Below are 17897 nucleotides of genomic sequence, written 5' to 3' on the forward strand. Positions count from 1 at the left end.
AAGCACCAAGGTTCTCGATGAGGAGACGGGAGTTTGACAAAAATCATTCAGTCTGTTCACTGGTGTATGATTATAAGTTCCAGAGAAAGCTTTTGAGGTTGGCTGACTGGTGTTTAAGTAGCTTTGTATTCTCTAAGTTCACGTAAACCGTCCACGCCAGGGTGGGGAATATTGCAGAGAAGCTTTTTGCAGATGGACAAATGTTGATGTTACTCCATCACCTCGTAAAGCACTGTCCGAAAAATCTGAGGGGCCCGGGGCATGTTCAGTTCCCAACAGAGTGACTCCAGACCATCTTTCCCCCTCTAGACAACTGCTGCGATAAGTCGATAGGCTGGGATTCCCATGTCGGACTCTTGTTTTTGCAGATACTTGACGTGTTAGTAATCCTTGGTCATCATTACTTGGGCAGCTAAAAGTTCTAGCATTTGACTTATTGCAACATTCTCCCCTCTTGAAGGAGGAGGGAGTCACTCTGCTGGGAACTGAACGTGTCCCGGGCCCATCAAACTGTTTGGATGGTGCTTTACGAGGTAATAGAGTAACAGCAACATAGTCATGCTTGTTATTCAAGCGCCATGGAGTTGAATTTGTTTACAACTAAATGCCTCTGATTGACTGCGGGGCTATCCAGTTGTAATGAAATCCAAACGGTGCGTCACCAGACTCATATTCTGCAAAGAACGCCAGGCGACAAAAGTGTCAGTGTATTTGTTACCTCACAATGGCCTCTTTAAACATTCCAATTACAGTATATGAATTTTGTTGTAATTAAATAATGTTGTGCTGTCTGTGGTTAATTGGCTTGCGCCGTTTTCTAATCATTTTCTATGTTTTAGTGTGATGTTCCTCTAATTTATTAACTTGGACGGCAGCGTGTGTGTGTGTGTGTGTGTGTGTGTGTGTGTGTGTGTGTGTGTTCATCTGGAAAATTAAAGCAGCTTTTATGTGTATTTATGGAACTGTTTATGAGGCTTGCCAGCAAATGCAATGAAGGTCAAACAGACAGAAACACTGTAAATTAATACATATTCTATTCATTAGAAGGCAGCGAGCTGGACTCAAGCTCGGGGTACATTCAGGAAACGTGAGTCACACTGGACAAAATGCACTGATTTATTAAATAGTGAACCAAAATGTAAAGTGAAAATGAAGTAAAACTTTTATTGGCTTATCGCTAACAACTCCGGTGCTCTGTGAGCCCAACGATCCGCCCCAACCTCCTCCTTATGACTGAATTGTACCCAGACAGCAATTTCCTGGCATCATCATTTGCTGTTTAGTCATAAACAAATAAAAGCCGATGAGGTTGCGTCGTCTCGTCTTGATCAACAGATAAAAGCTTCATCGCAGGAAAAAAAAGCTCATCTGGAATTAGATCTTTTTACTTTCACTCATGTCTCAGACAGACGCCAACACGGCTGAGGACTCATAGTTTTCTAATGGCTTTCCTACTGGCTTTGATTAAGTTACCATTTGCTGCGAATTAGTCGGCGCAGGTCCTGTCAATAAACAATCACTGCCCTCTAATCTTACCCACTGGGTTTCGTCTTCTTTCTTAAGGCCTGCGTGTAGATTTTCTGCAAGAAGACTCTGCAGATTCAGTTCTTTCAACAACAAAAAAACGTAATTGCATGGGCTTCACATTTGCTTTGGCTGAATCAATAGCTTTTGGTAGGTAACCTGATTGTCCTCATGGCACATGACAGACCTGAGCATTCTCTCTTTTGCTAATCTACGTGCCGACTTTTTTTTTTCCCCCGGATCTCGGCTGCCATGTGATTCAGGAGCGATAAGAGCCTTCCTGCTATGAAAATCCAGCTCGCTGGGCTTGTAATCCTCAGATTCAACAAGCCTAACATGAAAACCGGCTCACCGGTGGCGAAGGGGCAAATTAATTCTCTGTCCACCCGTGACGAGAATCATCCCGACCAAACCTCACCTTTGGCTGAAAGTGAGGCGTTCACTGTCACTGTCTGTCCTTCCAAAAAGCAGAACGCCATCCCAGCACTCAGCGTGAGAGGCTTTTAATGAAAGCTGGATCAAACTATCTGTACCATCTTCCACCTACAAACGGTCCCTCCCAGGAACGCCGTGATGAGATCTCGGCCTATTTGTCTCGACATCACTCTCTGAAAACAAACACCCCCCCGTCTGTCAGCGACACACTGAAACTGCCGTCAATGCGGCCCTGCTGACATGAGTACAGGTGCCGCCGCTCAATGCGACACCGCGACGGAGGGAAGGAAAATGATGTTCACAGCAGAGAGGTGTGACTGAGAGGAGCAGAAAAGAAAAAAAGCGAGAAAGCTGCAGTTAAACTTGACATTTTCATGTAACTGCGTTTTTTAGGAAACGTCGCCGTCAGCCGATCACGCCGTTCTCTGCTTTGTCTTTGGCAGAACTTGAATGCAAGCTCCATGTTTCTCCTCAGATCTTCCTCCGGCCATTACAGACCCGCAGAGCAAGGGCTGAGGAAGAATCCGGACAGCTTTCCCTTGATTCGTCAGTGTTGTCTGCTCTGATCTAGTGTGTCTTATTAGGTTTCTTTAGAACATGTAGTATCACAGGCTCATAGGATGACCTTTTCATCAAAATACTAAATTATGCATGTGCTAGGTAATTGATGTCACTACACTTCAGTTCCTAAGGTTTCAGAGCAGAAACAGAAACACATGCTCTGCAGTCAGTATTCAAGGAAATAGAGATGAAAACATTCCAGTGAAGGGATTTATTTTTTTCTACATTATCTTCCATTATTAAAACAAACAACTTAAATCGCTTATGCAATTATTCACAACGGCTCGCTTCGGCTTTGATACCAACTAACTGAACAAAGCATTAGCGGCGGACGCGCAAAATTCAACACGAAGGTATATTTAAAAAGTAGTGGGCGGCGAAAACTTAAATGAGCGGTTTCACAGCGAAGAGCCGAAGGAGGGAAGTAAACACGGCTCGAGAAAGTCCAGCCTTGTTGCTATTAAGTTAATGATGTACCGTGTGTGTGCATGGCACCCCGTATATATTTTAAAAAGCCGTAGCTTGGGGCTTTTTTTCAGAGCTCAGGGGGGATTTCATTCTTTGATCAGAAGTGTGTTTGAACTGATTAAAAGGGAGAGTTCATTGGATCAAAGCACTGCGAGGCAGGGTTAAAACAGCAGAGGAACAAAAATGATGAACAGAGGGTTTAAAGTGGTACACGCTTTGGCCTATAGCCGAACACCTAAGCCTCTAATTTCAAATGATTTAAAGCAAAGTATAGGGACTTCTATTCATTTAAAGGAACACTTTTATGCTGAGAATGAGCTCTATATCCGTCTCTGCTTTGAATAAAAAATACAATACTGAACAGACTCCCCAGATGCATTTAACCACATTGAATTAATGCTTGTGGAAACCACTTAATGCTTGTGGAACAAGACTGTATATAAATATGGACAATGCGTCTCCACTTCCTTGCTTGACGCTAATATTCTCAGTGCGACCGCTAATCTCTCCTGGGCAGAGATCGGCACACTGTGTGTGGATGCATGCTGAATGAACGGCGTGATCTGACGGACACGGCCATTAAAACGGCATCTGAAAATAATAAGAAAAGTGCCTCTCGCCGTCTATCTGCCGCATCTCCCACAATGCTTAGCGCGTATGCTGCAGTGGGAGGGGTCTATGAGGACTTAAAGGGGAGCTATTGTTGAGCGATATTTACACCTGCGTATATCCATATAGTGGCAGTGACTGGGGCACCGAAACACAGCCTCTAAATTACACATTAAATGCTGCGAAACTCGTTCATTTCACCAATATTATGTTATTGTACGCTAGTGCCTTTCCCGGTTGAGTCTGGAGTTACCTTTTATCATCATCTGGGGTCTGTAGATTGACCTACAGGCCTACAGGTAAACAGCGTTATTCAGAAGCTGCGTTTCGGTGCCCCAGTCACTCCATCTATATGGATATACACTGATCTAATTATCTCCAGAACGACTGCAAATGACACCAAAGTTATCTGGGTGAGTAAACGATCGTATTTTATGCCAGAAATAAGGTCCAGGTTGTAAAAAAACAGTAGTTCCCCTGACTAACCCGGAGTTCGGCACTTGAGTTTCTCGTGAAGTATAAACGACCTGGCCAGGACGAACTTTTTTCTTGTTCTCGCAGCCCTAGAAGCGAGAACAAATTTCTCGCTTGACATGCTGTGGGACTTAAATGCTGTTATATAATCTACAATCATCACTGCCGTTGATTACTTTCTGTGATAGACTATAATCTTTCCTCTGAAAGCAGTTTCTCTTCATCTGGAGCACCAGAATGCTATTTTTGACGTTGTAAATTCGTAGAACCCAAGTTACATTAGTAACTCTCGTTCCTCCACATACTAGTTGCTGTAGCTTGCTCCCTGTTGCTCTGCTCTATAAAAATATAGGCTTATATATGGTATACTTAAAATCATCTCCATATTTTCCAGGCCCTCATTAGCTTAATGTGTGCACTCTGTTGGCAAGACCTTGAATGTATCAGATGTTGCACTATATTTAAAAGTACTACTATAGCTTTGAATTTTCTTTAGAAAGCTTAAGTGCTTAAAAACACCTACGGACAAATGAAAAATCCTAGCGGTTCAAAAGCGGCTTAAACTGAGTCACTATATGGTGCACACAATGCACAAGGTCGCCCCCTTTCTTCTATAAGACATACCTTCAAAGTGGAATGCACATTGTATTTAATGAAAGATTTTCACTTTGAGTGTGGAAACAATTTATGTAAACAACCCCCAGAAAACATCTATTGTGCAAAAAAAAAAAAAAACCCAACATTTTCTTTTCCATTCAGCTTCAAAATGGGCAAACATCAGTGAAGATAGAGCAGCTCTGAAAACACAGTACTTGTCACTCCTCGTCAGTTCGTATTTGGAGTCTTTTTCTTGTTTCACCCCTTGTTTAACTCTGAATTATTCATGGCACAAAAAACTGAGCCAAGAATCATCTTATTAAACAATCGACTTTTGCGGTTCAGGCTGCGACGGCCGTGACGCCGCCGCGTTTTCACGAACATTATTCATTTAAAACCCGTTGACCACGATCAATAATGCATCGGTTCATGTGGTGTTATCAGCGAGCTGCTGCTAGAATGGGACTGTTTCGGTGTCACAGAAAAAAAGAGATATGTACGGTATGCTAAATAATTCCAGCGTTGACTTAAGTATGAACTGATGAAGAGGAAATCCAAGACAAGCAGAGAAAAACAAAGAAAGGAGAGTAATGAAAAGATCAACGCTACACCCTGAAGGGAGAGAGCATTGTCACCTCATTTCCTCAGTCTCAGGTAATTTTGCGTAAACAAAACCAGATGCTCAAGCAGAACTGCTCAGATATATTCACTAACGAGATGCAAAATGATGCTGGTGTGTTTGTGTTCTTCTGGGGGAGAGGAGGATGGGAGGGGGGGGGGGGGGGGCTTGTAATAGTGAGCCGTTTGCTTCTTAAATGCCACAGAAAAAGACATACGAGCAAGAACAATTATTGAACTTAGAAAACATATTAGAATTCTCCTTTTTTGCTGCATTTAATTGGGTGATTAGGGAAAGAATTGTCTTGAGAATTTGCGCATTTTTGGGTTCATTATTGTGAAGTCTTAGGCTGTTGCACATAAACTTAAAATGTGAGAGGGAAATTTGCCACCCGCCTTCAGTGTTGAGCCTGTTTCACCCCAAACAAGGAAATAAGGTCAAATGTACTTTAGAAAACAAATCAGGATATAATCAAAAAGTAGTGCCACTGGGAATGTAATGGCTGAAGTGTGATAACAAAATATCCCCAAAGCCATTGCAAGCCATTAAATGTAAGACATGTTTAAACAAAACCTGTCAAAAATACATATTTGGGATGTTTTGATTATTATGCAAGTAAAAAAAATAAAAATATTAAAGTCTAATATTGTATTTGAGTGACTGTGGCAGGTAGTTTTATTCATGTTACTATATTTGGCAGCAGACTTAGAGCGAGAACAATTTGTTCTGCAACTGGTCCCATTTGTAACCAAAACATTATGTTTCACAGACATCCAAAATTAGCATCTTGAACGCTCCAAAAATGACTCCTAGGAACATTTTCCCACAACAGTATGTTACACATGTGTCTCGGACACCTCAAAGGATTTTTTAACGAACAGAGAACTGGTTCTTGGTTCTGGGTATTTCAACCAAAAGTATTTCTTCTAAGCAAGAACCCGGTTTGCTGCAGGGCATCTGGTTCTGTCGTTCCCAAGCAGAACTGGTGCATGAATGATAACCAAACTGTTTTGGTCCGAAAGCCCTAGTAGTAGGGACATATTCTGTGTCTGGACCAAAAAGTTGTACTTGAACACAACGCAATGACATCCAATGTCCATGTACATAGACTGTATATAAATATGGACAATGCATCTCCACTTCCTTGCATTGGTCCAACTGATGCTTTTTTCCAGGGTATACAGGTGAAACCATCTTGCGAGTTTGGAGCCAGTGTCTGATCAGTACTGTCCGGGGGTGGAGCCACATGGAGCCGCGACATCGATGCCCCGCCCACACTTCCTCTAGACTCCCTCTTGCTTTTGTTTAATTAATACTACGCTCTGCTCTACCTCCACCAGATACAAGGAAATGTTGGATTATACACTGGACTTATTTTTTTATTTTTTTTTTTACAACTCTCATGGCCCTTTGGGACCGCTTCACAAAGCGGTTGGCATGGCAACTTGAAGTCATCATGATGTCACATCCTGTTTCTACAGCATCAAATAACTAACTAAAACGAAACTTATCAGAAACCATCTTTGAAAAAAAAAATTTGACGTGTATTTTAGTGTTTTAGTTTGGTTCAAGTCCCGGCCACGACCATGAGGGGCGGAGCTTGTGACCTATACTGCAGCCAGCCACCAGGGGGAGCTCTACTTGCATTGGCTTTGCTTTAGAGGAGCTGTGCTGTCGTCCATCTTTATACTATGAGGATCTACACCTGTGTGAGGAAGGAAATAGCTCTTTGTACCAACAGGTGGCAGTAGTTTGCATTTGTCATTCAAGATGGTGAAACAAGAAGAGCTACATATTAGCTGGGAAACTAGGAAGGACTACAACCGTTCATTTTCTTAACTTCTGTTTTTCCTTTCATGCACTAAACTGAACAACCAATCAGATTTTTAATTCCTTCCAGCAATTTCAGCCAATCACTGCAAAGCAACCGGGGTCCAGCTAGTGCCTTAGCTTGTGTGGAACACATCACAAAAGCTCCAGATCCCTCACCGGCAACCCGACATCGTCAAACTGGCGTGTCGCAGCCTTATAAGAAAAACATGACCTTTTATGAGTTGAAATCTTTTTTCACTTAAAGCAGAAATGAAATATGCTAATAATACTCTAGTGGGATTAACTGTTCTTTGAAACTCTGCACTATTTATTTTTTATAACTAAAAACCTCATGCAGACTTTCAAACAACAACCATACAACACATAATAATAAAAGCACTGAGACCCAATTTCACAAAAAGGCTCTTCCCCAGGAAAAATCTAGACAGAAAAATAGATTTAATGTTTAATCAATTTGTTAGGAATGAAGCATCAAAACATGAATTCTTCTGAGCCTCCACTCTTTATATCTTTAGATGCCCGTTGTTTTGCTTCAGGTGGTCACACAATTGACCAGGTTTTTGACAAAATGCAGTGTGACACGTTGTTTCTCTATCCATGCTTGACCCCCTACTGGACATTTCCCACATGGTGACAGGGTGGCAAAGATTACATGACATGGGTCACTAAATATAGCTGGAAAGGCTGACACTAAGACGCTAAGAAGAAAACAAGAGAGGGATGGTGGACTTGTCTCTCAGGTAAGGCCGCTCTTTGTCCTCTTCTTCGCTGTTCTCTTCCTTCCCCGGCCATAATGGCATCCGCAGGGAGGCCGGCATGTAGACCAGCAGTTGCTTATGTCTCCAGCCAAACTCCCCTCTGCTTCCCTTCCTAATGAATTGAACGCATCACACGTTGTGATTTATGGTTGCTAATTTTTAGTTGCTCGTCTCTCGGTGGAATTAGCTCAGGGGGCAGGGCAAACTGTGAACAAAATGTGATGAATGTTCACGGCGTTAATGTGCGCGAACCTGTTTAAAGGGTGAGTTCACCCAAATCACAAACACAACAACAAAATAAACACATCTTCTAATTTACCACCAGTATTATCTATCAGAACAGTTTTACTCTTGTTAAATGAGTATTTATCAAAGATATTTTTAGAAATTCAAGAGCAATTCCTGAAATTTCGTCCTCAGTGTTTCCCATACAACGTCGATACTACGGCGGACCGCCAGGGTCTAATTTACTCCGCCATGGTCTCGTAACAAATCAAAATATCTTTGCATGTCTCAAACTATTTGTGCCTGCGTCATGTTTTTCCTATTGCGCCTGAAACGACACGGACAGCATACGGTACAAATGTAGCATGTGAAGCTATTTGCGGTATTCACAAATAAAAACTGATGTTACCGCCGCTGTTTAAAATCCAGTATTTGTGCGCTTGATTTAACGTAACGTGAACTAGCTTAACTTTATACGAGCTGGCTAGTACAGTTAAATCCGCTAATACTTTATTTAATCTTACACACAGTTGTCCATTGAATGCCATGACTCAACAGCATTAAGTTTAGTGGTCAACTGCACAGGCTGCTGCTAATTGTCGCTAAATACAAGACTGACGTTACTATGGTGATTTAATGACGGACTGATAGAAACGCATGATCTTATTCTATGTGCATTTATCTCATACGTATACTGTATGAATTCCTAAGTTCCTGTTCCTGGTTACTTTGGATTGCCCACTACCAACTAAGTAGTAATAATTTGTCAGTTTTGCAAGGATAAAAACAAAAATATATTAATTATAATTGGCCTTCGTCTCAGTTAGGTAAAGGCCAACGTCTCAAAGGCACCAACCAAACCCACCAAAATTGTTTGCGTGGCACTGTCAGGGTTGTTCCAGGTCGATCTGATCTTTAATCACGTGTTACATGAGAACATACTTTACATATGTACCTTCATTTACCTCTTTTTTCTTTTTCCTTAAAAGCAGGATGACAAATGCGTCAATAGGCTGCACACCATTCAGACTACATTAAGCTTGCAAACAACTCCAGTTTCAGTATTACCACAAAGTTGCATTTGCCATAGAAACCAACCAGACAGAGTCCATTACTGCTCCGTCAGACACTGCAGGACAGTGACTGGCTGTTTTTACTCCTCTGACGAACTTGGCATAATTACTGCTCTCAGACGAGATCTCATCTCAAAGGTATGTTAATGCCACCAGGCAAAATCATCCACCTCCACGTAAACTAAATGAACAGCAGAAGTAGTGGAACAGATAACATCTCCATTCTTTTATACCATAAAGCCGAGGGAGCTTTAGTGACTGCTTTGGGACAAAGGTGGATTTCATGTTCCTGGTGCACTTACAAAGAGAAGAGGCATAGGCTTTTAAAAGCTGCCTTTAATCAGAGAATGTTGTTTTTTTTTTTTAAAAGCAAACCTTTTTGGAGGCATTTTGTGCATTGTTAAGGAAGACAAATATTTTTGTCTTCATGGAGCAGGAGCAGGAATCAGCAGCTGCAGCTGCGGTGGTTGGTTAGACAGACGCTGTGTGTTTAGGCCCGGGGCTGTTGACTTACCCCTGCTTCACTGCTTTGTTCTTGTTCACATCGATGGTGGTGATGGAATGCTTGGCGCCGGACTGAACCTCCCAGTCCACCTTCCACTGGGCGTTCTTCGACTTGGTCTGCAGCAGGTTCACTCCTTTTTTCGCTTTGACCCTGCAGGAAAAAAAAAAAAGCGAGGGGGGGGGGGGGGTGAGTCAATTTTATTAGAAGGGAAGATTTATGTGCGGGGTCAGAGGTGAACGCCCCCTGTGCGCAGCAGACCACCTCCTCGCATTGCGTCATGGCAAAAGCAATTCCACAGATGAATCAATAATAGAGATGAATGAAGGTGACAGTGCAATGATACATGAGAGCAGGAGCCTAGAAATACTTCAGGCCACTAACACTTTCTGTAAAATCAGATCTATGAAGCTTTATACCGAACCACTGGGCATTTATGTGGTATTATCAACCGCTAACATCTGGAAGCCTCCATATTCTCTTCACATGCTTTGGGGAAACATTTACACTTAAGTGTATTTGCATTCCATCTTAACAACAAATTCAATCATTTTCCTCCAGCTGAGATACTTGGATTGATTCTGAGGTTAAATCCTCCTTCTTTCGCTCCTCTCAGCTCCTCAGGGGAGAACGCACACACTCGCACAGGTAGGTCAAGGTTAGCAACAGAGCAGGAGGCCTCGAGCTAAAATGGATTCACATCCTTTTTTTTGCTCAAGGACACTTCAGCAGGGGGGATGTTTGAACCACTCGCACTCCCTGATGCCTCTCAATATGTCAGTGTTCACATTTAACCGTCGCGCTTTAGTGGAAGGCTTTAAATTTTAATTTAGTATGAAAGGAGGATAGTATGTATTTTTAATTCACATATCTACATGATCCACATGTGGATAAACATGATAAATATTGTATATCCCCCTGTAAATACAAATCACTTGTCCCTCAGCTTGAATCTACATATCCCATACGGAGGTTACATACACGGAGTATGCGTGCATCTACCATCCTGCTCGCAGCAACCGGGCCGCACGCGTGTTTCCGTTCGTATATTTTGCGGCGTCTGAAGATACAGTATTTTGCATGTTCACGTGGATGCGAAACATCTGCAGCATCTTCACAGAGATAACGCTGCGCCCACTCAGAAACACATCCGAACCATCTGCTCGGTTACATGCCTACTTGTACACCCCGAAGGCACTGAAAAAGGATGGAAACATTAGAAAAGAGAGAAACTGAACTTTAAGAAACTGACAGATAAATAGCTACATGAAGCCTTGGACATCACGCTATGTAAGGCTTCAACGGCATGCATCCATTTGGTCAGGCTTTGATTTATATGTATTCCCTACATTATATTTGTTAATTTGGACAATGGGACAGTTAAACAGAAGTTATCTACGATTTAGAAAACTACAGATAATATGAGAGAAAACATCCCTTTTATATGCTTCTACCCAAAAACGTGTGCAAAGCAGTGACAAACTGTAAGAAATTTTCAAACCGGCTGCATGACGAACCAGCGCCGGCTGGCAGGCGTCCTCTGTGACTTTACAGAGACGTGCTATTAAGGTGTCCACTGGCAGAATTTCAACTAGCAGAGAGGAGAAAAAAAAATAAACAAACAAAACAAAAGCACTACTACGTCTTTGTTTTTTTTCCCCCCTCCCCCCCAGTGATTGTGATTTCGGTTATCTGACCGCCGAGGCACTCCCTGAAACGAGATGAGCAGCTCGCGCGTAGACACACGCAGACGATGGAGATTATTGATCTGAGGATCTCATTTTCATGAAACAGAAGACGGAGATGAATTATTAACGTACGTGGCTGCTTTTGTTTGTCTGCTTCGCGCATTAAAGACCAGTCGTTCTTGAATTAACGTCGGCTCAGAAGTTGTGCGGCTCGCTGACGCAAATTATTTTAAATTAGATTCTTAACGGTGAATGATAACTTTACAGAGAGCGGCATACGGTAATGTCCAGAGGGTTATCGCTGGGTTTTTAAAAGCGCCATTTGCTACTCTCCCGAAGGTAAACCTCTGGGGATCTTAATGATTTTGCCTTGTTTACAGGAAGCCACAGTAGTTTTTGTCTCCTCCTTCCATGAGATCACCCTGACACACAAATGAACAACTCTTTCTTGACAAACTCCCTGAAAGCCTAAATCATATTTTTGTTGTTGTTCTTCTTCTCCCCTCATTTGCATTCGACTGAAGGTTTGAGGCCGCTGCAACATCTTTCCGATCGTTCCATTTCTTCCTACGACAGATAAAAATTCTCCAGACCCGCCGAGGTATTTCCATTTGCCACGCTAACCTGCACTCAGAGCGGCGACCACTCAGCCGTGATTGGTGAAAACAATTGACTTTCAGCTGAAGCTGTTCGCCCCACTTTAACCAGAAGAGGCACGCAGCCGAGACAGACGGAGCGTGGGTTTTAATGTCATCACCAACTTTTTTTTTTATATTTCAGCTCGACTGGTGTTTAACATAATAACTACAATTAACCACTACACCTGCTGCAAACAGGCATTTGAACTCATTGCCTGTTCGCCTTCCAAACATATGAACCTTTTCTGATGTGACGCCACGATTGCCGGGCCTCGCAAATCAGGTTACAAAATGGACTCGAGATCATTTTCTGATCCGTCTGCTCAGTTGTTACGTTTGGTTGGACCGTGGCTTAAAAACAACTCGGTTAAAAGCCAGCTCTCAAGTACTGTGAATGTCTAAAGTGAGGTCTGCTTCACTTCCCTGCACGCTCCCTCTGCTCCTGCGATTGCCTGTTCTCGTGAAATGCAATCGCAGCTTCAAACCGTGAGCGCGTGTCCTTGTTTTTCATTGACCGGCCTCCACAAAAGCCCGGGTAAAGCCCATGCAATCGCAACGGCAAGGGGAGCAGCCTTGGAAGGACAAAAAAAAAAAGAAAGAAAACAAAGCAAAAACGACAAAGCATTGTTGTTGTTGTAGCACTTTCCCCTGTCGAGCGACAGCCCTTTTTCTCTTGTCATATAGACCGCCAATCTCGCCAATAATTGAACCTTTCTACTACACAGAGGGGCCTGGTTTTATGACACAACCCGCTTGCCGGCAATAAAATTCGTCTTTAAGGTCAGAGAAAGAAGGCCGACTGTCGGGCTGCCGTGTCGTGGCAATAACAGTTGAGCAAATGATCAATACTAAGGATAATCACATTTGTTTTCACTGCTTAAAGACACTCATGCAATCATACAGACATATCATTAATTAGATATTACGTGGATAGAAGCTTAGAGGGCTATATCTTCATATAAATACAGTAGACTGTGTGTATAGTTTATTAGCAGGGCGGCAGTCAGTGTGTGTCATAAAACGTAATTTAAATTCTGCTTATAAGCTTGTCCAGAGCTTTCAACTGCATTAGTTCTCATCATACATTATACCAGCCTACTTACCTGTAATATAACAACTGGCTTCACTGGCACAGTTTTCTGCTCCTGTTAAACAACCTTAAACAGTGACTTTATGAGCACACGGTATAGGGGTTGAACGACTTCCAAATTTTTTTAAGTCAACTAATACGTGGTGAAAGTCGACTTCGACCAAACAGTAACGCCACGAATTACTGACCTGAATACATATTGTAGCGTCTCACACAAAAGAAGTTAAGGAGGCTTTTCTGCAAGGTACACCACGTCAACACCATAAACACCGTCAGTCTGACACTTCTAATATACGACTCTCGCACGGTGCATTCACTGACATCAAGGACAAAAACACGCTCTGCATACAACACAACAGAACTCAACATAAACACATGAGCTTATCACTTGTGTGCTGCAGATATGTATAGCCTATACAGGGTTTAATAATACATCACAGCGTGTTGTATAATAGAATAATGTAGCTGGGATAAAAAATAAAAAAACGGCATATCTCCGAAGCCTTTTCCGTGTTTAGCAGCTAAAGGTCTAATAACTTTAGGCAATGAAATTCACCAACAAATAGTTGATGTGCAGCCTCCTTCTCTCTGCTACCACAGGATGTTTGGTGAAGTTGTTAACTGACTGCTGTCCAGAGGATTTGGACCGTTCTTCTGCTAGCGTTAGTCTTTTCAGATACATTGCAGTAGACATGTCATGGTGGTGTGGGCTTCATCTTTAGTGAAGTATTTCCACACACTTGATGAACCGCTGCTAGTTTGCTGCAACAACCCACTGGGCTCCTCACCTGTCTTCTAGTCCATGTTGTTATTGTCACATGACCGGTCAACTAGTCAACTTCCTGTTTAATGCATTGTGGGACAGCAGTAAAGTCGACTGGTCGGTACAGCCCCTACTGTACTGTAACCTCTGAGCTTTTTTTTTTTACAATAAATCTTCCATCTACCACCTAGTACCACGTATGCAGCATCCACATGTATGAATACCTGCTCACCTCTGTACCTTCTCCGTCTTTTTTTTTCTGCCTCTTTCTGCCTCTCTTGCCAGATACAGCTGATGGCCGTTATTTCGTCTAGTGCATTAACCATCGAGACGCAATGCAGCATAGAAATCGTACAACAACAAACCGTGGCAGCCAACCGCCACAACTACTCACATCGAGCTACTCCAAAGCCATTCACAGCATCATTGAGTCCACTGACAGGCTGATGGAGCACTTCTCTTTGAAAACACCTTCCGTAGACATAATGCATTCCCTACTGCCTTACCTTGAGCATCTCAAGTAAAGGCCCTAACCCTAACATAAGCATAAACTTCACACTAGAATCAAATCCAAAAAGATCAAGACCATGTTTAAAGAGTTGGCCCCCGCAACAAAACAAGTCCACATCCAACCACACATGCACACACACAGAGACAGGGAGAATATATACTCTGGCTTTCAAATCGTCGTTTGAAAAACTGATCCCAGACCAGCCCAAATTTTGTTCATCTGCCCAGCTCTCTTTTAACTGACAAACTTAAATTCAAAACTGCACGATCTGGCAACGCTGCAACCCAGCCGGCCTCAGGCGCAGGGGTCACGGTTTCTTCCCGTTTCATTGCCACCATCTCTCAGGGTTTCACGCTCCGGGTTCTTGACTCTCTTTGGATTGCTACTGATGCAAAATAAACACAAGTGAAACGGAAATCAGCACATGCAGGCGTTTCAGGTGTCATCCATGTGTGGCCACTTTTTATTTCGCACGGCATGACGTTCCGAATTTTAACATCTCCAATCCCCGGTGAAAGCTATAGATAAACACTCTAAAAACAAAAGTAGAAGTTAATTTGATGACTTGAAGAAAATGTTCACATAACGCGGTAAAAAAAAAACCCACTTTACTTACTTTCTTGTTGGCTAGTAACTTTTTAGGTGGAAGTAATTACGGCTGATGAGCACATGATGCCTACTGCAGTCTTGACTAAACCTATAATTACTGCACCTTAAGAAAGCTTCTCTAGTTTCCAAACACGCCACGCCTGGTGGAAATCCTCCTCATGGAGCCGAGTGAATGTCATGGTATTGTTTCTTGTTATTGCAGCTCCTATTTAGTTCTTTCATCAAATCCCACCACATTTGAGAAAATACAGTAATTATCTGATACAGCGCATTGAGGGGAGATGAAACAGAAATATGTAACGTTTAAGAAACCGCCCTGATCAAGTGCGTTGCCTTTGATGCAAGTTGAAAAGGGGGAAAATGTAATACCCTCAGACGCTCGCTGAACGAGGTGACCCAGTTGCTACTTGATTACTGTAGCTTGTAAAAATACTGATCATAAAAGACGATGATTACACATCATTGTAGGTGCATAACCACTGCCAGTGCATTTCCTGCTGGGGATGAACCCTGATGAGTAATACTTGTATTTATATTCATTACCATTACTCACCAGCAGCTTATAAAAGCCACTACATATTCATCATCATCTTTTGAGTCAGCTTGCGTATTGTGCAGAACCAGTGTTTTTAATCAGACGGTCCTTTTCTTTTGCTCCGGCAAATGAGAGGGGATGAAGCGCGACCCACGGGAGCGCCGTACGAGTCGGGCTCCCCGCGGAACAGTGCTAATGCTGATTAATGAAAGAGCATCGCAAATGGAAAAGCCGCACCGCCGTAAGCGGGAATAACACACGCCCAAATTCTCAGAATCTCTGCGAGCCCTGCTGCTCCTGCTGCTGCTCCTGCACGGGGAGAGAGTGGAGAGGCAGGGTGAGCCACTTCAGCAAAGACAGCGCTATTACTTACTCATTCCGCACAGAAGCCTTCTGCCATGGCAACACCTATTAGACTCTGAGTTGGCTGACGGACTGCTAAGCAGGAGAGCTTTTTGGTCAACACATTCCGAGCCAGATTTATGGGCTGCCTCTTAGATCTCCTTGGAGTCGCCGCATTTTGTCTTGTGCTCAGAGTCCTGAAGCCACGACACCCTGTGATCAGTCGGGGATCAATACCGCGGCGACGCCATCGACCGCCGGGATTCTGTCGCCCACTTTCATCTGTTTTTCAGACGAGTTTAAAAGAAACTCTGATCACGTGTTGGAGCTATGAGACAGTGTAGTGCCTTCCAGTAAGTCACTTCGGACGCCTCAGGGGTTTCAATAAAGTGTTCGTTTATTCCAACGTCACTAAAACAAAGTACTGCTAAATAAACTGATAAATAAACTCGCAAATAAAACGGACTAGATCGACAACTAGACTCAAAATAAAATGACGACTAGAACCTAGAAAACTAGACTAGATTGAAAACCATGTGCCTGCTGGCGTCCATACAATTCCAATGACCCTTTCTAAACTGTTCCAAACAAACACTCTTTGTCTACCTTTTGCGCCACTAATTGGCACAGGTGAGTAAATTAACCCTTTCGGTGCAAAGGCCTTCAAAGCTCACAAGGTCATGTTTCGCCAGCAGGGGTCATTAAATCAACTTAATCATAAATGTCGTGAATGGCTCCTACACACCGGCCCTCTTATTGCTACCGGCTGAATAGGTACAATAACAATCAAACAAAAATATGGAGCCATACGTCACAATAAAGATATCAATATCAAATCATCAGTGATCAGAATTGTCCATACATACAAAACATGAATACATTAGTTTCATTTGAAACACGTCCATTTTCTTTCAGTTCATTCAATATCTATTTCAATTCAAATCAAAGTCCATCAGAATTAAAGTCCATCAATGCAATAGCTCCTTTTATAGAGTCTTTGTTGTTCAACTTAAACTTAAATAGTCCATTATGCCACAAGAGGCATTGTGCATTCAAGAGTCCATTTCAGTGTTCATGTATGTGTATGTGCGCATGTGTGCACGTTGCAAGAAATGAAATTCCTTGCTCGAATAGTCCATGGTCCATTGTGCGCGTGTAAAGATCAGTGTATATGTCAGTTCCTACAAGGTAAACAAACATCATACATACATTGGACATTCATATTTACATGCCATTATCCAACAATAAGCAAACCTTTGTAATCGGTCTGTCTATAACACTTGTCTTTGTTTTTAAAGTCAAACTACGGACAATTCCCTTTGAATCCTTCTTTGTGTCAACAACTCTCCCCAACATCCAAGACCCCCTAGGGGCAGTAGGGTCTGCAATTAACACAATGTCACCATTTGCATAGTTTCTTTTCTGTTTCAACCATTTTTGTCTTTCTTGTAGGTTTGGGAGATACTCTCTAACCCATCTTTTCCAAAATATATCAGCTAAGTATTGTACCTGCTTCCATCTGCGTCTACTGTACGTGTCTGATTTCTGAAATAAACCAGGGGATAATATGGGTTGCCCTTTGAGAAGTAAAAGGTGGTTTGGTGTTAAAGGTTCGAGGTCATTTGGACTATCTGAATTCATGGTAAGTGGGCGACTATTCATTATGGCTTCTACCTCACAAATGAAAGTGTGAAGAGATTCATCGTCTAGTATTTGATCTTTTGTTAGTGACAGAAGTGTTTGTTTGACTTGCTTTATTAACCTCTCCCATACTCCTCCAAAGTGTGAAGCGGCAGGTGGGTTGTAAGTCCATTCTATTCCCTTTTGTTGCAAAGCAACTTGGAGTTTGTTGCTTTGGTTCCATTCCTTTATGGCATTCTTTAGTTCACGGTCAGCTGAAGTCAGGTTGGTTCCATTGTCAGATCTTATTTGCTGAACTTGCCCTCGTCTGCTTATGAATCTGCGTATTGCATTGATACATGAATCAGTGTCTAGTGAACTGGCTATTTCCAGATGTACTGCTCGAGTTGTGAAACATGTAAA

At 42.5% G+C, this 17897-nt stretch overlaps 1 protein-coding gene across 2 annotated transcripts in view; it reads right to left on the reverse strand.

Moving 5' to 3' along the window:
• The window catches only part of tmem132e (transmembrane protein 132E), a 414526-nt gene that overhangs the window by 61051 nt on the left and 335578 nt on the right, over positions 1–17897 (reverse strand). For both annotated transcript variants that reach the window (XM_084565323.1, XM_084565322.1), the window contains exon 3: positions 9691–9831. In XM_084565323.1, coding sequence (XP_084421449.1) covers positions 9691–9831 — 141 coding nt within the window. The remainder of the gene's footprint in view (positions 1–9690; positions 9832–17897) is intronic.

This window comes from Chelon labrosus, assembly GCF_963514085.1.
Source record: "Chelon labrosus genome assembly, chromosome: 17".
NCBI lineage: Eukaryota > Metazoa > Chordata > Actinopteri > Mugiliformes > Mugilidae > Chelon > Chelon labrosus.